Source organism: Lissotriton helveticus, chromosome 12, assembly GCF_964261635.1.
Source record: "Lissotriton helveticus chromosome 12, aLisHel1.1, whole genome shotgun sequence".
Lineage (NCBI taxonomy): Eukaryota > Metazoa > Chordata > Amphibia > Caudata > Salamandridae > Lissotriton > Lissotriton helveticus.
Genome location: NC_136073.1, coordinates 758103505 through 758123304, shown reverse-complemented (window position 1 = coordinate 758123304; position 19800 = coordinate 758103505). Strand labels below are relative to the sequence as shown.

Sequence of the window (19800 nt, the reverse complement as noted above, 5' to 3'; positions counted from 1 at the left end):
AAGGTGAACCTGATGGAAGTGTGGCAGTGCACAAACAATGACGCCTTTGCCTGACTAGCTAAGCAAAGTGCCTCTTATCTCTCTGTTAAAGACGACTTCTTTCAGAGGAAGGAGGGCTGTTATCTCTCTGTCCCTACTTACCTCAGGGCTCTCCATGACGCCACAGTCGCACCAAAGGACAGAAGCTTTTCCTTAACACCAACAAGTCATACGTAGGCTTTTAGATGATGAGTGGGTGTTTGTTTCCTCTAAGAATCCATTCTAGATTTGAAACAGATTTTGTCTTGGGGTCAGCCCTCCTATGACAACTCATCTGAACATGCCACTGGATTAGGGTGCTAAACGGTCTTTGAACGCTTCCTTTTTCTAATTCACTTATCACATTCATCGTTAGTCTTCATAGTACAAAAAAACAATAGGTACGGATGACCAAAGCCTGTGCTTCTTACAGGAAAATGGCTTGCCTGCACAGAGGATATACCCAAAGACCAGGGCTGGTGTGCACTATTTGCAAAGAACATACACCAAAACAAATACACTTGTCGAACACGTTGCAGATTAATCTGCTACCGCCAGGAATAGTGAAACCATATGGACAAACTTCAAATTTGCATTTTTATCTGCTGGATCGAAAGCAAATCCAATCCAGATGTGTCAACGAGGAGGTGTCCTCGTCTCGTGTGTGGTTAGTGTCCCAGTAAATGAGTTCCGTTAGTCTAGGAGTGGATGGGCATCACACAAAGCTGGTTAGAGCACCTCAGTCAAATCAAAGGCTCATACACACACAAACACTCCGCCCTCAGAAAACACGGTTATAGATGAATTTTAGTCAAGGAACTGCCCTGCTTTTGCAATAAGTTACACAGTGGTAGTTAAGCTTGCCTATGCACGAAGGCAAATGTCCCCCTCAGGAGACAGACTTTTAAACAACGACCAACTGGTGTAAATGCAGGAGAAACGATGGCCCCCAATGTGTTCTGGGAGAGAAAGTTTACAGAGAATAGTTCTATCACTTACTGGTCATACTTAACCAGGGGTGTCTAGTTCAAGCTAAGAAACATAAGAAGTCACATCCTTTTGAGAGTATTGCTCAAGACCTGTAAGTGATCAAGCAAGGAGTCGTGTGACTCCATTAGAAAGGTTCCTGTGTGTTTCACACTTCTGGAATAAGATGTTAATGGGCGATTTTCCCAGGGCTAGTATATTAAAATTAATTAGGCATCTGAATACAACTTCGGACAGGAATGAAACTCATTCCTTAGTGGGGTACCCTTGGATAGTGCTTGGGACAGCACGTAGAAGATTTGTCCTTTAATCTTCTCGAGTTCAGTATAGTTACTATGCAGTACTTGTGCAGTTTTGGAATTCATACAATGATTTTTGTCATTGGACTATCAAAAGTTTGGAACAAACTAAAAGTGAGCCAGGTTTGTATTCTTCAGGACAATGTCAACCATCTGATACCAAACCAAAGGCCAAAGTTTGTGGGGCACCTTGTGGAACATGTACGGCAGTCTTGCATTTGCCCTACTGATATCTTCAAATATATAATGGACCCATAAACATGTAGGTGAAAATCTCAAATTTGAGACTAGAGATTACTATAAAATAAGCTTTTGAGAGCAAGCATCCAATTGATGGTGATGACCAAACAGGGATTTCTGTATTCCCTTACATCTGCTAGCCGTGCTCCGTGGACTGTGTTCACTTATGATGCTTTAGGGCGGCTGACCAAGGATGATAAGCTTCAACACAACTTTGGCAGAAAGTAACTGGGCTGGACCGAGAAGCTTAAACAAATGACAAATAATGTTCAGGAGCTCTGGTGGCCACAGAAATCCGCAAAGAGGATGATTGTAGAGTCACCAGTACCACAACATGCTCTGCCCCAGAGAACTTCTCACAAGGTAAGCAAATGCATATCATGGGATGGTGTTGTATATCACCAGACCATTTAGCAGAAACCAAAACCGTTCTGCTGCAAAGGATATACTTGCAAAATCAACAATTGATGGACAGAATCCAGAATAATGTCATACATTTACCCCAGTACAGAGATCTGGCCCTAAATCCATCATCAAAGCGGCGTGGTGTAATGGGTAAAAGAACAATGGATTTAACCCAGATCTCTTGACTGGGGGAGAATGTTTGAATCATTCAACATTCCGTGCATCATTTGTTGCAGTTACACTTTTTGCCCCAATTGGGATGGGTATGCCCAGACGTGGGTCCCTTGCTCACTGTGCCACTGGATTCAAGCTAGCCTGGCTGATGAAGGGTGACATTCCAAGAAACCGGTCCCAGGATGCTGGTTTCCAGTCCAGGGAGTACCTTGCTTGGCAGTTTGGTCTGGACTGATCCCATGAGGCACAGGGTCAAGGCTGATTTACATATGGCTGGGTCCAAACTGGGGTGGCATAGCGGGCAAAAGAACAATGGATTTAACCCAGATCTCTTGACTGGGGGAGAATGTTTGAATCATTCAGCAGACCGTCCATAATTTGTTGCAGTTACGCAAATGATTTACTTATCATCAGGAAACTTATATTCAAAAAGTTCATATGAAACTGTCTAGAGCTCAATACTTTTGTAACCACATGGCCTTTCCCATTAAGATCAATGAATGTTTCTAGCTCTGTTGCTGTGGGGCAGAGAGGCTCTACAAGGAAGCTTCTAATCATGTTAACAGTGGTTTGACTTTGCCTACTGTCAAGGAGCGGATAAAAGAACGAGGGGGCAGAGGGACATAAAAGTGATCTAGCAAGGTTCACGTAGTTTGGTAAAGCATACACTACCAGTATCAGAACTCTGTTATTCGGGATCCAGTCAACTTACATACTAGACAGTTCCCAAAACTTTAGAACATTAGAACAGAATCCTGTGTTATGTTCATCAATCAGGATTTTCCACAATTTTTGCTTTTTGATGCAAGTAACCCAGATTTGGCTTGAATCATATAAATTATACAAATTCCACATCCTGAGTTTCAAAACATCAAATTCCTAAACGGTGCTAACTTTCACATGTCCTTTCTTTTCAAACGGTGTTACTCTTGCTTGGATGCTGCTTAGCGCCTCTAGCAAGCCAGCCTTGAACTATTTGTAGTGTCTTGCTACGTAGTTCAGGAAATGTATTAATGCACTGCAGTCCTACAGGGACGGGGGACCGATCCTAATTAATAACTTCCCAGTTCTACACTAGAAATACATTTTTTCTCCTATTTACAACATTGGGGCCACGCAGAGGCGTAACCTTACTAACTTATTTATTAACATGTGGTCTGCACGAATACTGCTAGTCATAGAGTAGGCTGTAAGAGACTAATATTACCTGCACATTTAAAGTGCAGCATAGGATCTTTTAAATATAAATCAAGGATATGATTATTTACATCTCCGTCTAGGCCAGGTACTTTCCAAGCCTTCATTCCCTACTTGGATTATTTCCTAGCAAAAGCAGACTGAAGGACAGCCCAGAGCTTCAGAAGCAAGCCATGCACACCTCTACCTCCCACTTCCAAACTAACATATAACTTGCCCTGCAAGCCTGTGGTTCACTCCCACTAGGTACTCACTGCGAGCCTATAATTCTGCATCATTTTATCAAATTCCTCGTCAATCTTTTTATATTTCTCCTCCGTCTGTGGTGTCAGCGCAAACACTTCATCTGCGTCTGGGCTCTCGCATTCCCTGTGCTTCTTGTTCAGCGCCTGCTTTGTTGTTCAGGGGTAGGAAAGTTGGATGGGGTAGGGTAACAGAAGGAGAGACGCCAAAGGGGTAGTTGGGAAAGTCGGGGTTGTTGGAGTAGAAAGTGTGAAATTATAGTGGAAGGCGGTGACAGAAGCAAGAGCATTGTACGTGGAAGAAGTTGTTGTGAGAAAAGTGATTTTGAGAGTGAATAGGTTTGGTAGACAAAGCACATTTTTTTAGAATTAAGGCAATTTGCCAGAGGAAAAGGGCAATTTGTGGATAGAACAATGAATGCGAGAGGAATGGAGATTTTTAGGGAATGTTGGCAAAGGATTTGGGGGAAGAAGAGGAGGAGGGTGGAGAGTCAATTAATGGAAGGAGCATGATCAATTGGGTGGATAAGGGGAAATGTATGGACATGGGCAATTTGAGCATGTACATTATAGGGAGAAATCCGACATTGAGAGAAGATAGGTGCGAGCAGGCAGGATTGGGTAGAGATTGGCAAGTGGTAGGAGAAGTGGGTTGGGGGTACATAGGGTGGTTGGTTAAGTGAGTATAACAAATGGAGTAGAAGGAATTGTATAGAGAATCAAAGTTGGGAAAGTGGGATTGGGTTGTAAATATGAGAAAGGGTGGAGAAGATGGAATAGGTAGCGATTGGGCAGAGAAATGATGAAGGGATTGAATAGTGAATTGGAATAGCGCAGCAGGTATAAAAAGACAGCAGGAGTAGATGGGGACGAAATATTAGGAGGGAAATGGAGAAGAAGAGGTTGGATAAGCAAAGGGAAGCAGGGAGACAGATGGAATAGGTTGAGGATGATGAAATGTGGAGGGTCAATAGGCGGAGGACAAAGATTCAGGTGCAAATAGGAATTGTATGAAGTGGGTTGGAATAGAAAGGAGGAATTCAGATTGGTTGTAGAAATGCAAGGGAGTTTGATGCAGGGACATTGGTCAGGGAAGGAGGAAATGGATGGAGTAGAAAGGTCGGGGGAAGGAAGAGAAGAGGAAAGAATCGAACAAAAGAAAGAAAGATAATGAAGACTTTCTGAAGGATGTTTACTTACACCATAGCGCTTGAACAGAATGTCGAGGTCTTCGCTCGCCTTGCGGTATTTGTCTTCCATGAGGGGGCTCTGGTCAATCGAATCATCACCATCCGGCTCAGGACTGTCACAACCGTTAAAACCTTTCTTTCTTAACGTCTGAAATCACAATCATGACATTTTCAGGTCTGCATCTTTGATGGAGATGCATGGTGGAAGCAGTAAACGTAGTGCCCCACAGTGTACATCAATTAACAAACCCATTCATTTGTCTAACATGTTTAAATAAGAACTATCATTCTGTTGGCTAGGCATTTGTATCAGATCCTGGCTTTTCATGCTGTGTTTCTACTTTCGATAGACATTTACAGATTGAAGCTTTATACAAACAGATGGATGGGTTGTAGTGGCAGTACTGATTAACCTTGCCATTCCTTCTGGCCACACCATAACTCAACACAATGTCTGGAGGTTTCCTTTGTTCTTATATACTACTGCTGCCATGGTTCTGCCTCGATACTTATTCTCTCTCCACGTCTAATTCTGAGAGGTTTAAGCATGAATTCAGTGCAACAGATGTGAAAATGGCATTTGACAACAATGCTCCTTAGCCTCCCCAATTCCCTGCTTCCTACTCCACCTTAGACCTTGCCCACTGTTCTTAAAGGTTCAATTACAGAATATCATTCTGTTCTGAAGTTTTTAAACCTTGGAGAAGACTAAAGCGCTAATACTCCACCCCTCATTACTTTCGGTGCTCATATACATACTCAGCTGTGCCCTTTCATCATATGACTTGTGATTTAAACCATGACTTGGTTCTTAGCTCGGCTCTTGGCACACCTGTACTTATTAATCTGGAGAATGGTCAACTTGGAACTCCGAATCCACCACTTTGGGTTGATGGATACGATATCTCCACGATCACTCTCCCTCCCAACTGCAGTAAAGAGAGCACCTCCGATTCTGACTATTCAACAGAATGTCTGCGCTTCAGGGACATCAAAGTGCAGGTCACTGAACCCTAACTCCACCCTCCTTGAGAGAAATTTGAATTAACTCCTCTTACAATGCACCTGTAAATTGCATTCTTTCAAGGTGGCATCAACCCTGGACTCTGAGAGCAATGTCAATCTGCACCTCTCTTCCACACTCTCCCACCCCTCATCCATAACTTGAAGTCTGTGCCCAAGATGGGTTTAGGCCAATGTCTTTGAGAACAGAGGTTAGACTGAACACAGAGCCCATTTATAAATAATACTGGAAGTCTCGTCTGTTTTCTCTGGCATTACATCTTCAGTAGTACATCTTCAGTAGTAAGAGGGTTTGTAAGGCAGACGCTATTGGTGCAAGGGTTCATTAATATGTATTCATTTGTAACATGCATTTCCTGAATCAGAAAGCTTACTAAGCTTGAACATCCAGTAGGCGATGAATAGGAGGATCGACAACACCAACCTGGATCCACCTCAGGAATCCATAACAAGACAACAATGCAGACAGCAGCTGTAGAGAGAAGACTTATTGGAAATCCTGCATAGCTCTACAGGACTCCATACACCTATATACAGAAAGCGATTACTGTTGTGCATTCAATGACGGACACTGTGCATTATGACTCGACACTGAGAGTCATCATTCCAAAAGAGTTGTATGCAAGACCTGCAAAAGAGGCAATTCACTGTTAAGAGGTTCTGAGGTGTCTAATGCAGTGGAAATGGAAAAGGACCTCTTCCATGGACTATCAGGTTACCTTTGCCCCAAAAGGAAGAATAACGAAGAGCAGAATGTTCAAGTACAGCTTTACAGAGAATCTATTCTAAAGAAATGACTTTTATAGCAACAATATAGAGTAAAGTTCTCAAGTGAGTGCACTCGTTTATATAGTCAAAGGAGGCAAACATCTCCCCTATGAGCACTAACAGATATGAACCTTTTACAACCTAATAACAGGTTTGATCAGTTGGAGTTTACTTTCTAGGAGTTAAGAAGGCAGTGAGTATGACTGCTTCCATGTGTGCCTAAATAGGTCACGCTGACTTGTTCCAAACTTGGCAAACTTATTCAACAATTCACAAAAAATAAGGAAAACAAACATGCACCTCGGGGTTCGAACTTTGGTGGGTCAATCTTAAAACAACAAATACATTTTCTTCTACAACATCCCTTACGACATGATACGGACCAGGCTCCATGGAGGAATAGCACTTACGATTCCAATTATTTTTACGTCTATTCAGATAAGCTCTAGCTTAAGAGGTTACATATGTTTCCTACATTTATTAATATTAATGAGGGCTGATCAAAGGACTTTTACTATCATTAAATTTGGGGGTCAAAGACTAGATCACCACAAGGAAGTGGCAGAGATCGCCATGCCAGGATGTGTCGAAGACCAAGCAACAGGACCCACCTGGTGTCTTTCGAGGCAGGGTGCTCGTGCCCATTATCTTAGCTTTAATTATGGCTCAGTTGGTTTTTACAAGAATGTAAAACAACACTAGTGAGAACGAAAATTGTTGGGTATGTGGGAGAACAGTTTATGCATATAGCCGACATTTCAACGTGCCAGTGCATTCATTACACATCCAGGAGTTAAAGGGGAATTTACTCTTTGAATATAGTTGCAATCATGCACTATTCCCTAAAGAACCTCTGCTAATCAAAGCCCTTCCTAAGAGGCTTCTGGTCAAATTAATACATCAATGAGGTGTGGTGAGCAATCACAAGAACGCAGCAGGTGCCCTTCTGCACCAGTGGACAATGAGAAGAAATTGAAGCGTGGGCTGTGTGCATACTAACGCAGATGGAGTCTATCAAGGTAAAGGAATGAGCAGCGCTACAATTACAATCAGCCAGAGACCAATCCAGTCCCACCTACTCACACTTCCAATACGCAGCCTCCACATCCCACCGCTCGGACTACTCAACTTGGTTGACACAGGAAAAACACTAGATTCTGCAACTGTATCACACCAATCCACGCATCCTCTGTTTCTTTCCACCGGAAACCCACTGTGTGGTCTGGCAGCTCATTGTCAACTATGCAGTATCTGCTGCCTTATGGGATACCAGTGAAATACACTATGCAGTTTCCCCAAATGGACGCCATCCCGCTACCTTCCTAGCCTTATATCAAATCTCACAGCTACATTTTTGGCTGATTGTTAGCGGTGCTGGCTGTCTTCTGGAGCTCTGTATTAGTATAAAGATGTATTAAAGTGTTTTGACAACAACCACAATGTATTTAAATTTGTTGATGTTAGGACTTAGTACTCGCAAAATCCGCTCCATACCTAGATGTTAACCCCTTGCTTACATTTCAAATTTTTCGACATAACAGATATTTGGCTTGCTTCCAAAATAGTACAGGGTTACATGGCTACAACATGCATTGAAGCCCTGGGACATGTAGTATTTTGTGCACTCACATGGTGGCGTGATGATATAGAACTTTCTCACATGCTGCGCCATGTCGCTTTCCCCACCAGGCAGCGCCACGGTAACATTAACAATGTCCATCAAAGCGCTCCAGAGATTTTCTTTTCCCTAGGAATAAGTGCCATTATTTTCTGCAATGTGTGACCTTGTGAGCCAATTTACAGCTTCACTGGGCTCTGTTAACAGTGTGCCCAAAACCTGTAAGAGTAAATGATGGCTGGCGCTGTGTCCCACAGAGGCAGAATATATCCTGTGCTGTGCCTTAGAAGGCAAGATGAACAGCGGCTGAGGGAATGCGCCTTGGTAAAAGCAGCGGAAGAGGCGACGGAAATTGAAGCCTGCAGTGGGGATAATTCAATGGCTACTCTGATCTGGGAACAGGCAGGAAGCAACAGAAATATATCCAGAAGGAGCAAAAATGAATAGGGTATTCCAAGAAACCTGACCTTTTGGCCCATACACTTTACTGTGGTGGGGCTACAGGCGGCATTAAAAACAGAGGGGCTGTTGATATCTCTGCAGCATTGCTCACCTAATTTAACAGCATTCTCCGTAGGAAGGACAGTCAAAAAGCAAATCCTTGCGCTTCTGTAGTGGTCTAGTAAATGACGTCCTGCCCAATTAAAAGTCTCCACTCTTGTTTCAATGTTGAGAAAGTGATTCATTGGTCTAATGCGGTCAATTGAAGATTGAGGGGGAACAAAGATAAAGTGTCACTGTTTCTTTTTGAGAGGCAAATCTGCCCAAGTACCGAAAAGTTATTTCTGGATATCGAACCCACTGTGTAAGGTTGTGGCAATATAACCTCTGAAACTATCTTACACATATTCATAAATTAAACCAAAACGATTGATTAACAGACAACCAGTGTGCCTTCTAAGTAGACCATCGCAATGATCAGCCATCAGTCCAACACTCCTAAGCACACTCATGAGTGACAATACAGAGAAGCTGAAAGATAGGGCATTTTTTTGCCAGTGAGATCACGAAGTGCGTAAAAGCTAGAAAATGATCACCAACATAAACAAAATACAGATGAGCGGTAGGGCGTGGCTTCTCAAAGTTGCCTTTAACAGTCCAGTTTGACAGTCTTGTGACCCACTAACTACATTTCCAAATTCACTAAATGGAGTGTAATTTATAAAAGCCTAATCTATCCTCAGTGAGCGGTCGCAAACCTCTACTATGTTGCGGCAGCTTAAAATCAAGGCCTCCAGTGGTAGGCCCTTCATCTAGAGCGCGTAATAAACATTATAAAATAACAGGTGAGTTCTCAGTCTGCACTAAGAACGGGGTGAAGCGTTCTAAAGTCTAGGGACAATATGCAGGGCGGAGATAGAGTCAAAGGGGGTGTGGTGGTTTGGAGGTAGAACCAGTGGAGACATAGGACAAGTGCTTCACTGGAGCTGCATGTGCTTTTGGAGTTCTGTTGTTGGACAACTCCACTTTAACAACCCCACTTTAATATTTAAACTTATGGGGGATAATCACAGAGTTGGGAGCACACCAATTAAACAAAAACAGTGGTGGTAACGTTTAAACTGTATGGAGCAGTGTGAGTCACATGCTCACACTCATGGGTTCCTAACCATGTCCTCCCCTGCAACAGGGTCTACAACTCTGATCATATGTCTGGTCATATGGCTAGTTAACTGACACATCAACTCTAACTTTCCTTTTAGAGCTGTTATAGTACCAATCAGGAATACATTAACAAATTACAACTTTCCTAGCTTCATTTGGGAAAAAAAAACAAGAACTCAGAGGTAGGCACTGGTCACACAATTAAAGCGTCTCCTTAATGCCCAAGTTGGCCACCGCAGAAAAAATGACGACCACATTGCTAATGTGCTATCTGGAAAATCAAACTTCTGCCACTGTAAATATAACTAGATGTTTACATTACCTTTAAACATTTGAGATGATAAATGGACAGTGATACGCAGTAATAGTAGATTTCAGACGGTTTATTTGATTTACAGAAGGCATTCTATTAAGTAGATTAAAAAAAATAACACTTCTAATTTCCTAAATGATAGGGCTGACTGCAAAAGCGCTTCCAAATCGAGACACCATCCCACGCAAGCAGGGAAATTGAGAGGTTTGCCTGCCAATTAGCATCTGTAAATACACTGATTAATACAACAGCAAATGATAGACACGAGACTAAACAAAAGCGCACTGTGCGAACACAATCATTAGAACATAAATCAAATGAAAGAAATATTTTATTATTATAGACTCAGCAACAAACAACATCGTTTTCTCGACAGAAACCGTATCTGCTCCATTTTTAAATTCATGATTATGGACAGGCGGAAATTGTTTATAGAAATAGTTGGTCAACTACTGGCCTTCACACTGAAATCAGACCAGATGACACAAAAGGAAATGGCTACCAATGGTGGATCCCAACGCATCTCTTGTGAACAACACATCAAGCAACTTTCATCCAATAAAAAGATGTCAGTTTGAAGTATATTCCCTGGAAAGCCCTAGAGGTTCACGCGTTTGACCGCAATGCTTTTCTGTAATGATAAGTCCACATTCCTGGGCCAAACAGAAGAGAAACACAGCAGCTGGAGTGCTGACTTTAAAAACATGATTTGCTGCTGGGTCACGCCAAGAAGCTGGTGATGACCCGTATTATGTAACTGGTTGAGTGCCACAGTGGTATTCGCCAACAGAATCCAATCCTACGCGGATGCCATATTGAGTTGTGCAAGTTCAGTTCGAGATACAAGCTGAGCTAACCAACTCCAACACCAAAATCATGCACTCTGGGGTCAATAGCACAACTCACACAATATCCAAAACACCCCATTACAAGCCAACACACTTCGGCTGGTGAGCGAAACATACGAACCTTGCGCAAAGGCACAACTCCTGCAGGAGTGGACAACCTCACAAGAACATCCTAAGGCACTGAGTTCACAAGTAAGGCTATTCTTAGTCCACAGTCCAGGTAACTGCTGATTGGAGGTGGTAGCTCTAGTCTAAGATGTTCAGGGAGAGAACCGTATGAGCTGTTTCTGGGATGTTAAACTAACACAGCACAGACGCTTTCCACAATGACAATCCAGCGAGATTCAGACCCACATTCTTGTAAAATAATTACTTTAACTGTTTAGATGCTAGCCTAGTCAGTTCTGCTGTAGGCTGCAAGCAGCATCAGCTGTTGCCTATTTCCCATTCAGCTATTCACTAGCTAGCCACAAGCTACAAGTTCTTGAAGCTCTGATGTCTTCTCACCTCTCCCTCCCAGCTTCCGTGCTTTAGCTTTAGTATCATTATTAGGCTTGTTGCAGAATACAGTCGGGTAACACATGGCAGGTCAATGCCACAGAAAGCCTAGCAAGTCTAGGGGAAATCTCCCCTAGGGGCACTGGTGGCAAACTCAGTAACCACATTTAAAAAGCCAAGGGACACACAGTGGCGCGTCACCCAAGAGTAACAAAGACAAAGCAGACATTGACTTTAAGTGCAACAATTGGTGTGATGTTGCAACAGGGATACTGTTGGATATTCAGGGCCTGGATATCCCGTACCTGCCCTCAATACTGATGTGCAACCGTCCATCAGGAAAACCAAACAACGCACTTTTCTACTGCAGATCGGGCGCATCGCCTCAAAAGGCAGTCAAACCTAATGACAACCCCTACTTTTTCCACAAATCATTCAATTCTGCAGCATCCCTGCTAAGAATTGTGGCATCACTTCTGCGAGCGTGGCTTCTCGTGGCAAGCTGCTCTGATGTCAGAAAAGGAAAGACCAACGCTTCTCCCTTTGGGACCATCTGGACCCCGCATTACATTCACAATGGACAACTGAATACAATATGCACTTAGATGAATAAAATATGGATCTTTTATTCAGATACTTAGCTTCAAGGCACCAGCAACTACACTAGCACATCCTGGACCTTGAAGCACATGTCCAACGTGTCTCGACATTCACAATGCAATACTCTACTACCACACTACACCTTTTACCTCTTCCACACTGCAAAGTAGTATGATTTGTTATTTCACACCAACTGTGCGCCGTGAACATTTAATACTTATTCTTTGTCTGTGAGGAGTTAAAGCCTCCTGCACACTACTCAGATTATTTTACCCTAACGTAAATAATACTCTCCCCGGAGCAAAGCGATATTCCTTCAGTGTATACTACAGTCGAATGACTTTGTACATTCTCAAAGAGAGTGAGTAATCTTTTACAGCACAACTTAGTGAACCCAATTACTTCTTCCCCTTCCCAGAAGGAATAACTTTTTGTAGCACTTAATAACAATTTTCAGCTGATGCTAAAACCTCCCATTTGTCCAGTCGAGAGAACGGAGCGTTGAGATGTTGACTGACATTGATAGCTCAGGATCACAACATTTGAATGTAGAGGGTGAAACCGGTATTATAGTGAACATCTTCTATTTCCAAAGTGGGTAAATGAGGCAAAAATTCAAATCAACTAATTGCCTCAGTTTGGTTACGGAAAACGTCATGCCATCAAAAAGGAAATGAGCTGTCAAAACAACCACCTCAAAACACTGAATCAATCGTTTTGTGAAGGAGAAGCAAATGAGCGAAACACTCTAATTAGTCAAGAAAAATGTGGGAAAAGGGTGAGTGGGTGAGTTTTAAATTATATTCAAATAGTGACAGAGGATGCAAAGGGAAAGACGCTGGATGTGAGGCGTCTCAGGAAAACCTGTGGGACGCTGAAACAATAATACCCACTTATCGAATCAAAAAACAAGTTATGCAAATGAACGAAAACATGACTATTTATTTAGTAGCACCAATATTTTTATAAATCAAAATGTTAGTATAGAGCAACACGTGCTCTAATAATAGTATATTTTGGATAAGAGAGCCAAGTTCTTCGGTTCACAGAGGTGAAAATGTAACTCTTGCATTCCACTTCAATTATAAACAGAGCTACACAACCACATGGACACAAGAGGCGCTTTCCACTACAGGCTGTACATGACACCAAAACCCTTCAAAACCAGGCCACACTCCTAACTCATACCATTCCCATCCGAACAGGCTTAAATGGATGTAAAGTACAGGTGTTCTAACAGCTTGAGCACAGCAACCAATGTCAGTATAGGAGCACCTCACTGGTCAATCAATACACGACACAACAATCTTCCCTCACAGCTGCACTGAGACGCAACTTATGTCCAAGCAAGCCCTCTAGTCTGTAGTGTGCTATCTTCCCGTTAACGTGCCTTGATGCATCCTCAAGCAAATGCAGAGCTATATAACATAAGATAACGTGTATTTGTAAAGCGCACGTTCACCCAGAAGGGTCTGAATAACAGATGTTTATTGTTACCCAACTCAATGGTACTAATTTTATCGACCTCAGAAGGATGATAAGATAGGCTGAGTGATTTTAACTTGTGACCCTGAGGCCAAACACAGGCCCCTAAAGTGGACGCATTTGTCCACTAAGCCATCAGACCCAACTATATGAATGCAAGAAGTTAAAAATATGTCTGCCTAACTTTTTACACTCCTTAAAGGATCTAGAGTGGTGAGTTTATCTGTGTTGGAATTAAAGAGGGAAAAGAACCGTTCGCTTTACCCATCCCTGCACTGGAAACAACGGCCCTTCTAGAATGTTCCTGTGTCAGAGGAGGTGGATTTGGGTTTTGAGCCTCACTGCGACGTCACTCCCAGGAGCGCGGCTAGCCGCTGCTCGCAAACACTTTTAAAAGAAGGAGTAGGGCTCATTCGACTGACTGCGAGTGGGCAGGGCGGGCCCCGCACCAGGTGGAGTTTCCTGTCACCCAGCAGGCCTCCCTCGGCAAACTTGGGCTGCACCGCGGTGCTCATGAGGACAGGAGCTTGGAGGTCGGATGAAAGAGCCGGTGGCTTCCGGGCCGGAGCAGGGAGCCAGCTGCACGGCCCACCAGCACAGGGCGGCTAAAAATAACCTGCCAACAACAATCCCACGTGGCAGCTCTCCCTTGCACAATCTGCACACTAGCAGCACCGAGGGACTGCTGGCACCACAAGGTGGGCGAGTGTGGGCACAGCAGCGGCGAGGCCGCCCTAAGCTGCACCCTGTGTGCATTTTCATTGTTTCACTTCTCACACCGAGTTTGCTTCACGGTCGTCCAACCGCGTCTCGCCTTCATGCCGTAATGTGGCCAGCTCACCAACAAAGCCTGTAAAATGAACTTTCTGTTGTGTCAGAGCTCAGGTTACTCAAGTAAGAAGAAGTGGGCAGTTAGTTAACCCATGCGAAGACACTCTTACCTATCAGATCACATTACTCTGTAAAAACAGAACTACAAGAACCAGAACGCATGGACAACTGAGTTACGAAACCAGGGCAGGCTCCGATCGGGCCGGAGTTCGGTACCTGCATGGGGCTTATGCCGTTACAAAGATGAATATGTTCCACCAGAACAACTCAAGCTCCCAAAGCAAGCCAAAGCTCAAACCTGTGTTGCCGATATTTGTTTCTGTCAAGCAGGAAAGGAAGAAGACTACACACATTTACAATTACATTACAGACGAAAAGGCATTTTTCTGGCATCTATGTGATTTTAAGGTAAAAGAAATCACAGGCATGGACATAAAATATGCCATGCGCCAAAAGATTCTGCTACAGAGGCAGAAGCGATATGGAATCTTTAAAAATGTATAGCGAAAAACATTGGTAAATTCAGGATGCCCGAAAGAACAAGTAACTTACCTTCAGAAACGACTTATCTGGTGGAGACTTTACCTAGCCACAGATTTCTTACCTTAGAATATTCCCCAGGCATCAGACTAGATCCGCAAATCTTTTGTGAGCAAGGTTTATGTACGGATCTGTTACCTTCATTTCCCTCAAATTGTAAAGCGCTCGGATATCCTTCGGGATCAAGTCCGCGCTATATAAAACTTTATAAAGAAAGAAAGAAAGCAGTATCCCCAGCGCACTAGTAGGGGGTCGTTCGGCTCTGCATGGGATTGTTTATGCCAGAAGTGACGTTTGTGGTCTCTATATAGGCACCACCCAGCCCCAAGTTACTTTGAGCGAGCGTGGAGCCACAAAGTATACTGAACACTGGTGTGGAAAACTAGTGCCCTGAAAGGAAAATATCCTGTCCTAGAAATTCGTTCGCAGAGTTGGGAGGATGGATGGGTCAGTAGGTAATATGCAGCTAGAAAGAGTTTCTACCAGATGAGGCGTTACCGAAGGTAAGTAACTTGTTCTTCTAATAGAGACTTCCAGCTGCAGATTCCTTACCTTACAATAGATACCGAAGCAATACGTTCCTAGAGGTGGGTCTACAGACCGATTTCGAATGAGAAACCCCTGCAGGACCAATGCAATTAGGCCCACGTTGCTGTCTGACAGATATCCTGGATTGGAAATCTGCGAGCTAACGCTGTGGTTAGATCTTTATCTCTGGTGCAATGAGCATGCAAACCCTCAGGGGTTGCTTCTTTTGCCATTGCACAGCAGATTTTGATGCAGAGCACGATCCATCCGCTTCTGCACCTCCTGGCCTTTCTACGCTCCAACAAACCCAAAGAAGAGTTGGTTGTCCACCCGAAACTCTTTAATGCGGTCATGGTAGAATGACAACACTCTTTTTGGATCCAGACAGTGAAGGTGCACCTCTTCCTTAGAGTGATGAGGCGGAGTGTAAAAAGATGGCAGAGTTATGATTTGTCCTATGTATAATGGAGTGACCACTTTTGGAAGAAAGGAAGCTCTCGTACAAAGCATCAATACGTTTGGGTAGATGTTAACATGAGGAGGCTTGGATGACAAGGCTTAAAGCTCACTGACCCTCTGGGCAGATGTGATTGCCATGAGAAAGGCTGTCTTGATGGTAAGCATCCTGAGTGGACAATTAAGCAGAGGCTCAAACCGAGCGCACATGAAAATAAGGATGAGATTGAGACCCCATTGGCGCATAATGAAGGGAGTGGGAGGGAACATATGTTGCAAACCTTTCAAAAACCTATGTACAATAGGGAATGGAAAAGGTAAGCTTGGTAGGCAACCGAAGAAAAGCATAAATTGCAGATAGATTTCCCTTAACAGTTCGCAGACCAGAGCCCTGCTGGGAAAGGGAAAGTACAAACAGGAGCACTCGAGAAAGGGGTGCAGAATGGGGATCAATGTGTCTTTCTGAACATCATGCCACAAATTTAGCCCAAAGGCAGGCGTAAACCATATAGGGAGATGGAATCCTGGCTGTCAAGGTAACAATGCAGACTTTGGGGTGGAAGATCGTAGGCTATCAACTGTCACTGCTTATTCCTCACGCAAGAAAGCGGAGCGTTAACAGGTTTGGGTGTTAAACCCACCCCTGCTGCTGTGACAGAAGATCCTCAGGAAGGGGCAGCCTGATCGGAGGACCAATGGCCTTGCTCACGGCTCGGGATACCACTCTGCGTGCCCAATTTGGAGCAACAGGGATCACTTGGGCCTGGTCGTTCCTGATCTTCTTGAGAACTATGAGCGGGAATGGTATGGGCGGAAAGGCGTACAGGAAGCCTGAGCTCTACTCGAGACAAAAAGTATCTCTAAGCGAGAGCCGCTTTGGAAACTCCAGCTCAAAGAACTGCTGACATTGCGTGTTCTCGGTGGTGGCAAACGGATCTAACCAAGGCTCTAGTCTCCCCATTGCTGAAAGAGACCTTGCACCACCTCTGGAATGAGACGCCATTCGTGATCAGCTAGGCAACTCTGGCTGAGTTTGTCCGCTCTGGGGTTCAGTCACCTTCAACAGCTGCTTTGGACAATCTGCAAACCCCACCTGTCCGATACTATGGACTGCCAGCCGGGCAGGTGATGGCAAATCCTGCCACCCACAGGGTGCCCATGATGATAAATGGGAAGACTAGGAGGGTTTGGAGGCTGTGGCCGCAGAGTTTCCTTCATGGCTATTCTGCTTCGGGGCTTGTGGCGTGGAAGGGAAGCATTACTTCTACATTATTACCTCTAACTTACTCTATTAACAACATAAGCGGACAGGAGGGTCATTCTTAAAACTCTCCCTTGGCTTGTCTTAGTTCGCCTTTTCTCAACTCTTAAAGCCTATATTTACTCACCAAACACCTATATTTCAAGTTTCCACTTTAATATACACAGATTCATTTTGTTCCGCAGGTTTTGTTATGGAGATGTTTTTTAATGTAGACATGTACTACGCACTGATGAATCCGAACAGCTCTGATTAGTTAGGAATATTCATTTTATCATGTGTGAATTCTGAAATGATCCTTAATACCAAATGCTGACCCCAGGGCTGCTGGACCAATCCTACCGCTCAGATCTTCTGTTCTTCCAGATCCGCATGTAGCCTTCTCTCTGCCTCTTGGCCAGGGTCACGCTTCTGTGAATGCCACTGGGTGTCAACACCAGGGCTTCCAACCTGCTCCGTGGACCCTCCTTGCCTGCCTGATGCCTTGAATGTCTTCAAGAAGAAGTCAAAACACATCACTCCTGCATCCATCCTGAATGAAGCAGGGTGTGAAGGGCAGGAGAGCCAACGCCCATCTCAACTGATCCCACTCGTTCTGCTGGGCTGAATTCATCTCTGCAGTCTACAACCTAAAAAGTATGACAGACGCCATGTCTTGTTTGTTTTATTGCAAATTAATAATAACTTATATTTGCGTTTGTCTAGATTTAGCACTCGTTGGTAGTCATGTGGCACTCAGACTTGTAAAACTGTACATGATTGGTGTAAATATTACACCACTCAAAAGCACCATTTTATATCCTTGGGGAGAATGAAACCCGAATCGGCCATGCCAGGACTTCAAACCTGTGACTAGAACACTGCAGAAAATGCATTCACCTACTGCCTGGAAACTGCTCGCTAAAAGCTCCAATTTAGCTCCCTGTGGAGTTTGTGATAAAATTCAAGTCCTCTAAATCAGGAGAAAGGCTTAAGAAATTGAGTTTTCAGTATCCCACAGACATTGTTACTAATAACCTCCTATCTTGTCACGACCTGCCAAACCAGTGTGTGACAACTAACCAGATAATAGGGTCCCAGCCATTCGCTGTGCCACCTCAAAGCCCATCTCCCCACTGCGTAGCATTCAAGCATAAATACACACACCTCGGGCCCATCATAATTAAATTTGACAACTACCACAACGTTGACATGATTCCATTTCTAAATTTCACTTTGCAACAAAGTATGCAGAGAAAGCTAGAGGTTGTCTTGGTTGTCACTATATTAAACAAAATCAGAAAAAGGTCGTCAGTTTACTATTTTTTCCAGAAAATCCATTGAACCGCCGGACTCCAAATGCGCGAAGTACTCGTTTTTAATGTCTACCTCTATCCGTAAATGTCTTATCGAAAGAAGATAATCGAGGTAGGTGGCATTTGCTGGAGGAATTGGGTATTCATGAAAAGTCTGACAAATAAAACCCCGACCCATCTAATCAATGCTGTCCCGTCAGCTTGAATCTTTGACACTTGCCCACACAGCTCGGTTTAACAGGCCTCCTACCAACACCTCCTGGGCATCTGTTCACATTCCACTCAGGCCTCAAGTGGTAAAAGTCAGTGCCACCTGCCAGCTGTCTGGTGACCTCCCTGTGGGTGGTCTCGGACCCATGTCCATCGGATACAAACGGCCACGACCACTAAAAGAGCACCGGGGGGGGGGGGGGGGGGGGTAATAACCCTCCTCACCCCTGGAGGTGACACCTCGAGGGTGAAGGAGGGCACACAGGGAGCGAGGAAAGACATCTGAGCTATGTCTGCGCTCTATCTAGTCTCTGAAAGTCCTGCTACTGCACCAGTCCTAGTCCTCACACTCCCGAGCCCTTATGCTGGGACAAGCACAAGCTGGGGATATTTTATTTCATTTATTTTACTCTGTACTTCGTGAGACATCAATGACACAAAGTGGACAAGCACAGGCAAAGCCAGAACGTCTTTAATTGGCAAGCTTGCAATGCAACATTTTTTTATTTAATTGAAATTAAAAGTTTTAAGTAAAAAATGCAATAAGCTAAAGGCAGTGAGCATTTGTTTACAAAGGAAAAATAAGTAAACATGGGAGCAAAAACGCAGTATACAAAAAAGGAATTAAAGGAGAGAATTGCCAACTAACAAAACCACTGATGTACACTACTTTTTTGGCAAATGCGCAAGTCATCAGGACAACTGCCACCACACACTGTGTAGGATGAGGGCTATCCTACTACTGCACCCTGTATATTGTTGTGGGCAGAAGATAAATGTGAATGACAGTTTAAGAGGACTGCGGATGAAGAGTCCTGGCTCAAACCCCTCCTATGTATGTACAGATGTATTCAGATTAATTTGTTAATCTGTTTCAGTCAGGTCGTTAGAGGAGACAGGCCGAATACAAGGAATACCAGCCTAAAACGCAAGTGTTGATAAACTAGGCAGGCACTTTCTGTAGCACCCACAAAACCTTTTTCTACTTTTCTTAAGTATTTCACGTTCTCACACAGCATTCCACCACCGCAAGGTGTTCGGAAGCTTTAGCATACAACGTGACATCCCAATAAATCATTGGGAAACACAACTGAAGGTCACACAATAGACGGCTAGAGCGGTGGACCTGGAAGCTGGAGAACAGGGTTCGAGTCTCGGTAAGGATGCTC

General features: G+C 43.9%; 1 protein-coding gene across 5 annotated transcripts in view; it reads right to left on the bottom strand.

Annotated features, from left to right (window-relative positions):
- The window catches only part of MEF2D (myocyte enhancer factor 2D), a 449440-nt gene that overhangs the window by 62580 nt on the left and 367060 nt on the right, over positions 1 to 19800 (bottom strand). For all 5 annotated transcript variants that reach the window (XM_078671232.1, XM_078671228.1, XM_078671231.1 and 2 more), the window contains one exon: positions 4763 to 4900. In XM_078671232.1, coding sequence (XP_078527358.1) covers positions 4763 to 4900 — 138 coding nt within the window. The remainder of the gene's footprint in view (positions 1 to 4762; positions 4901 to 19800) is intronic.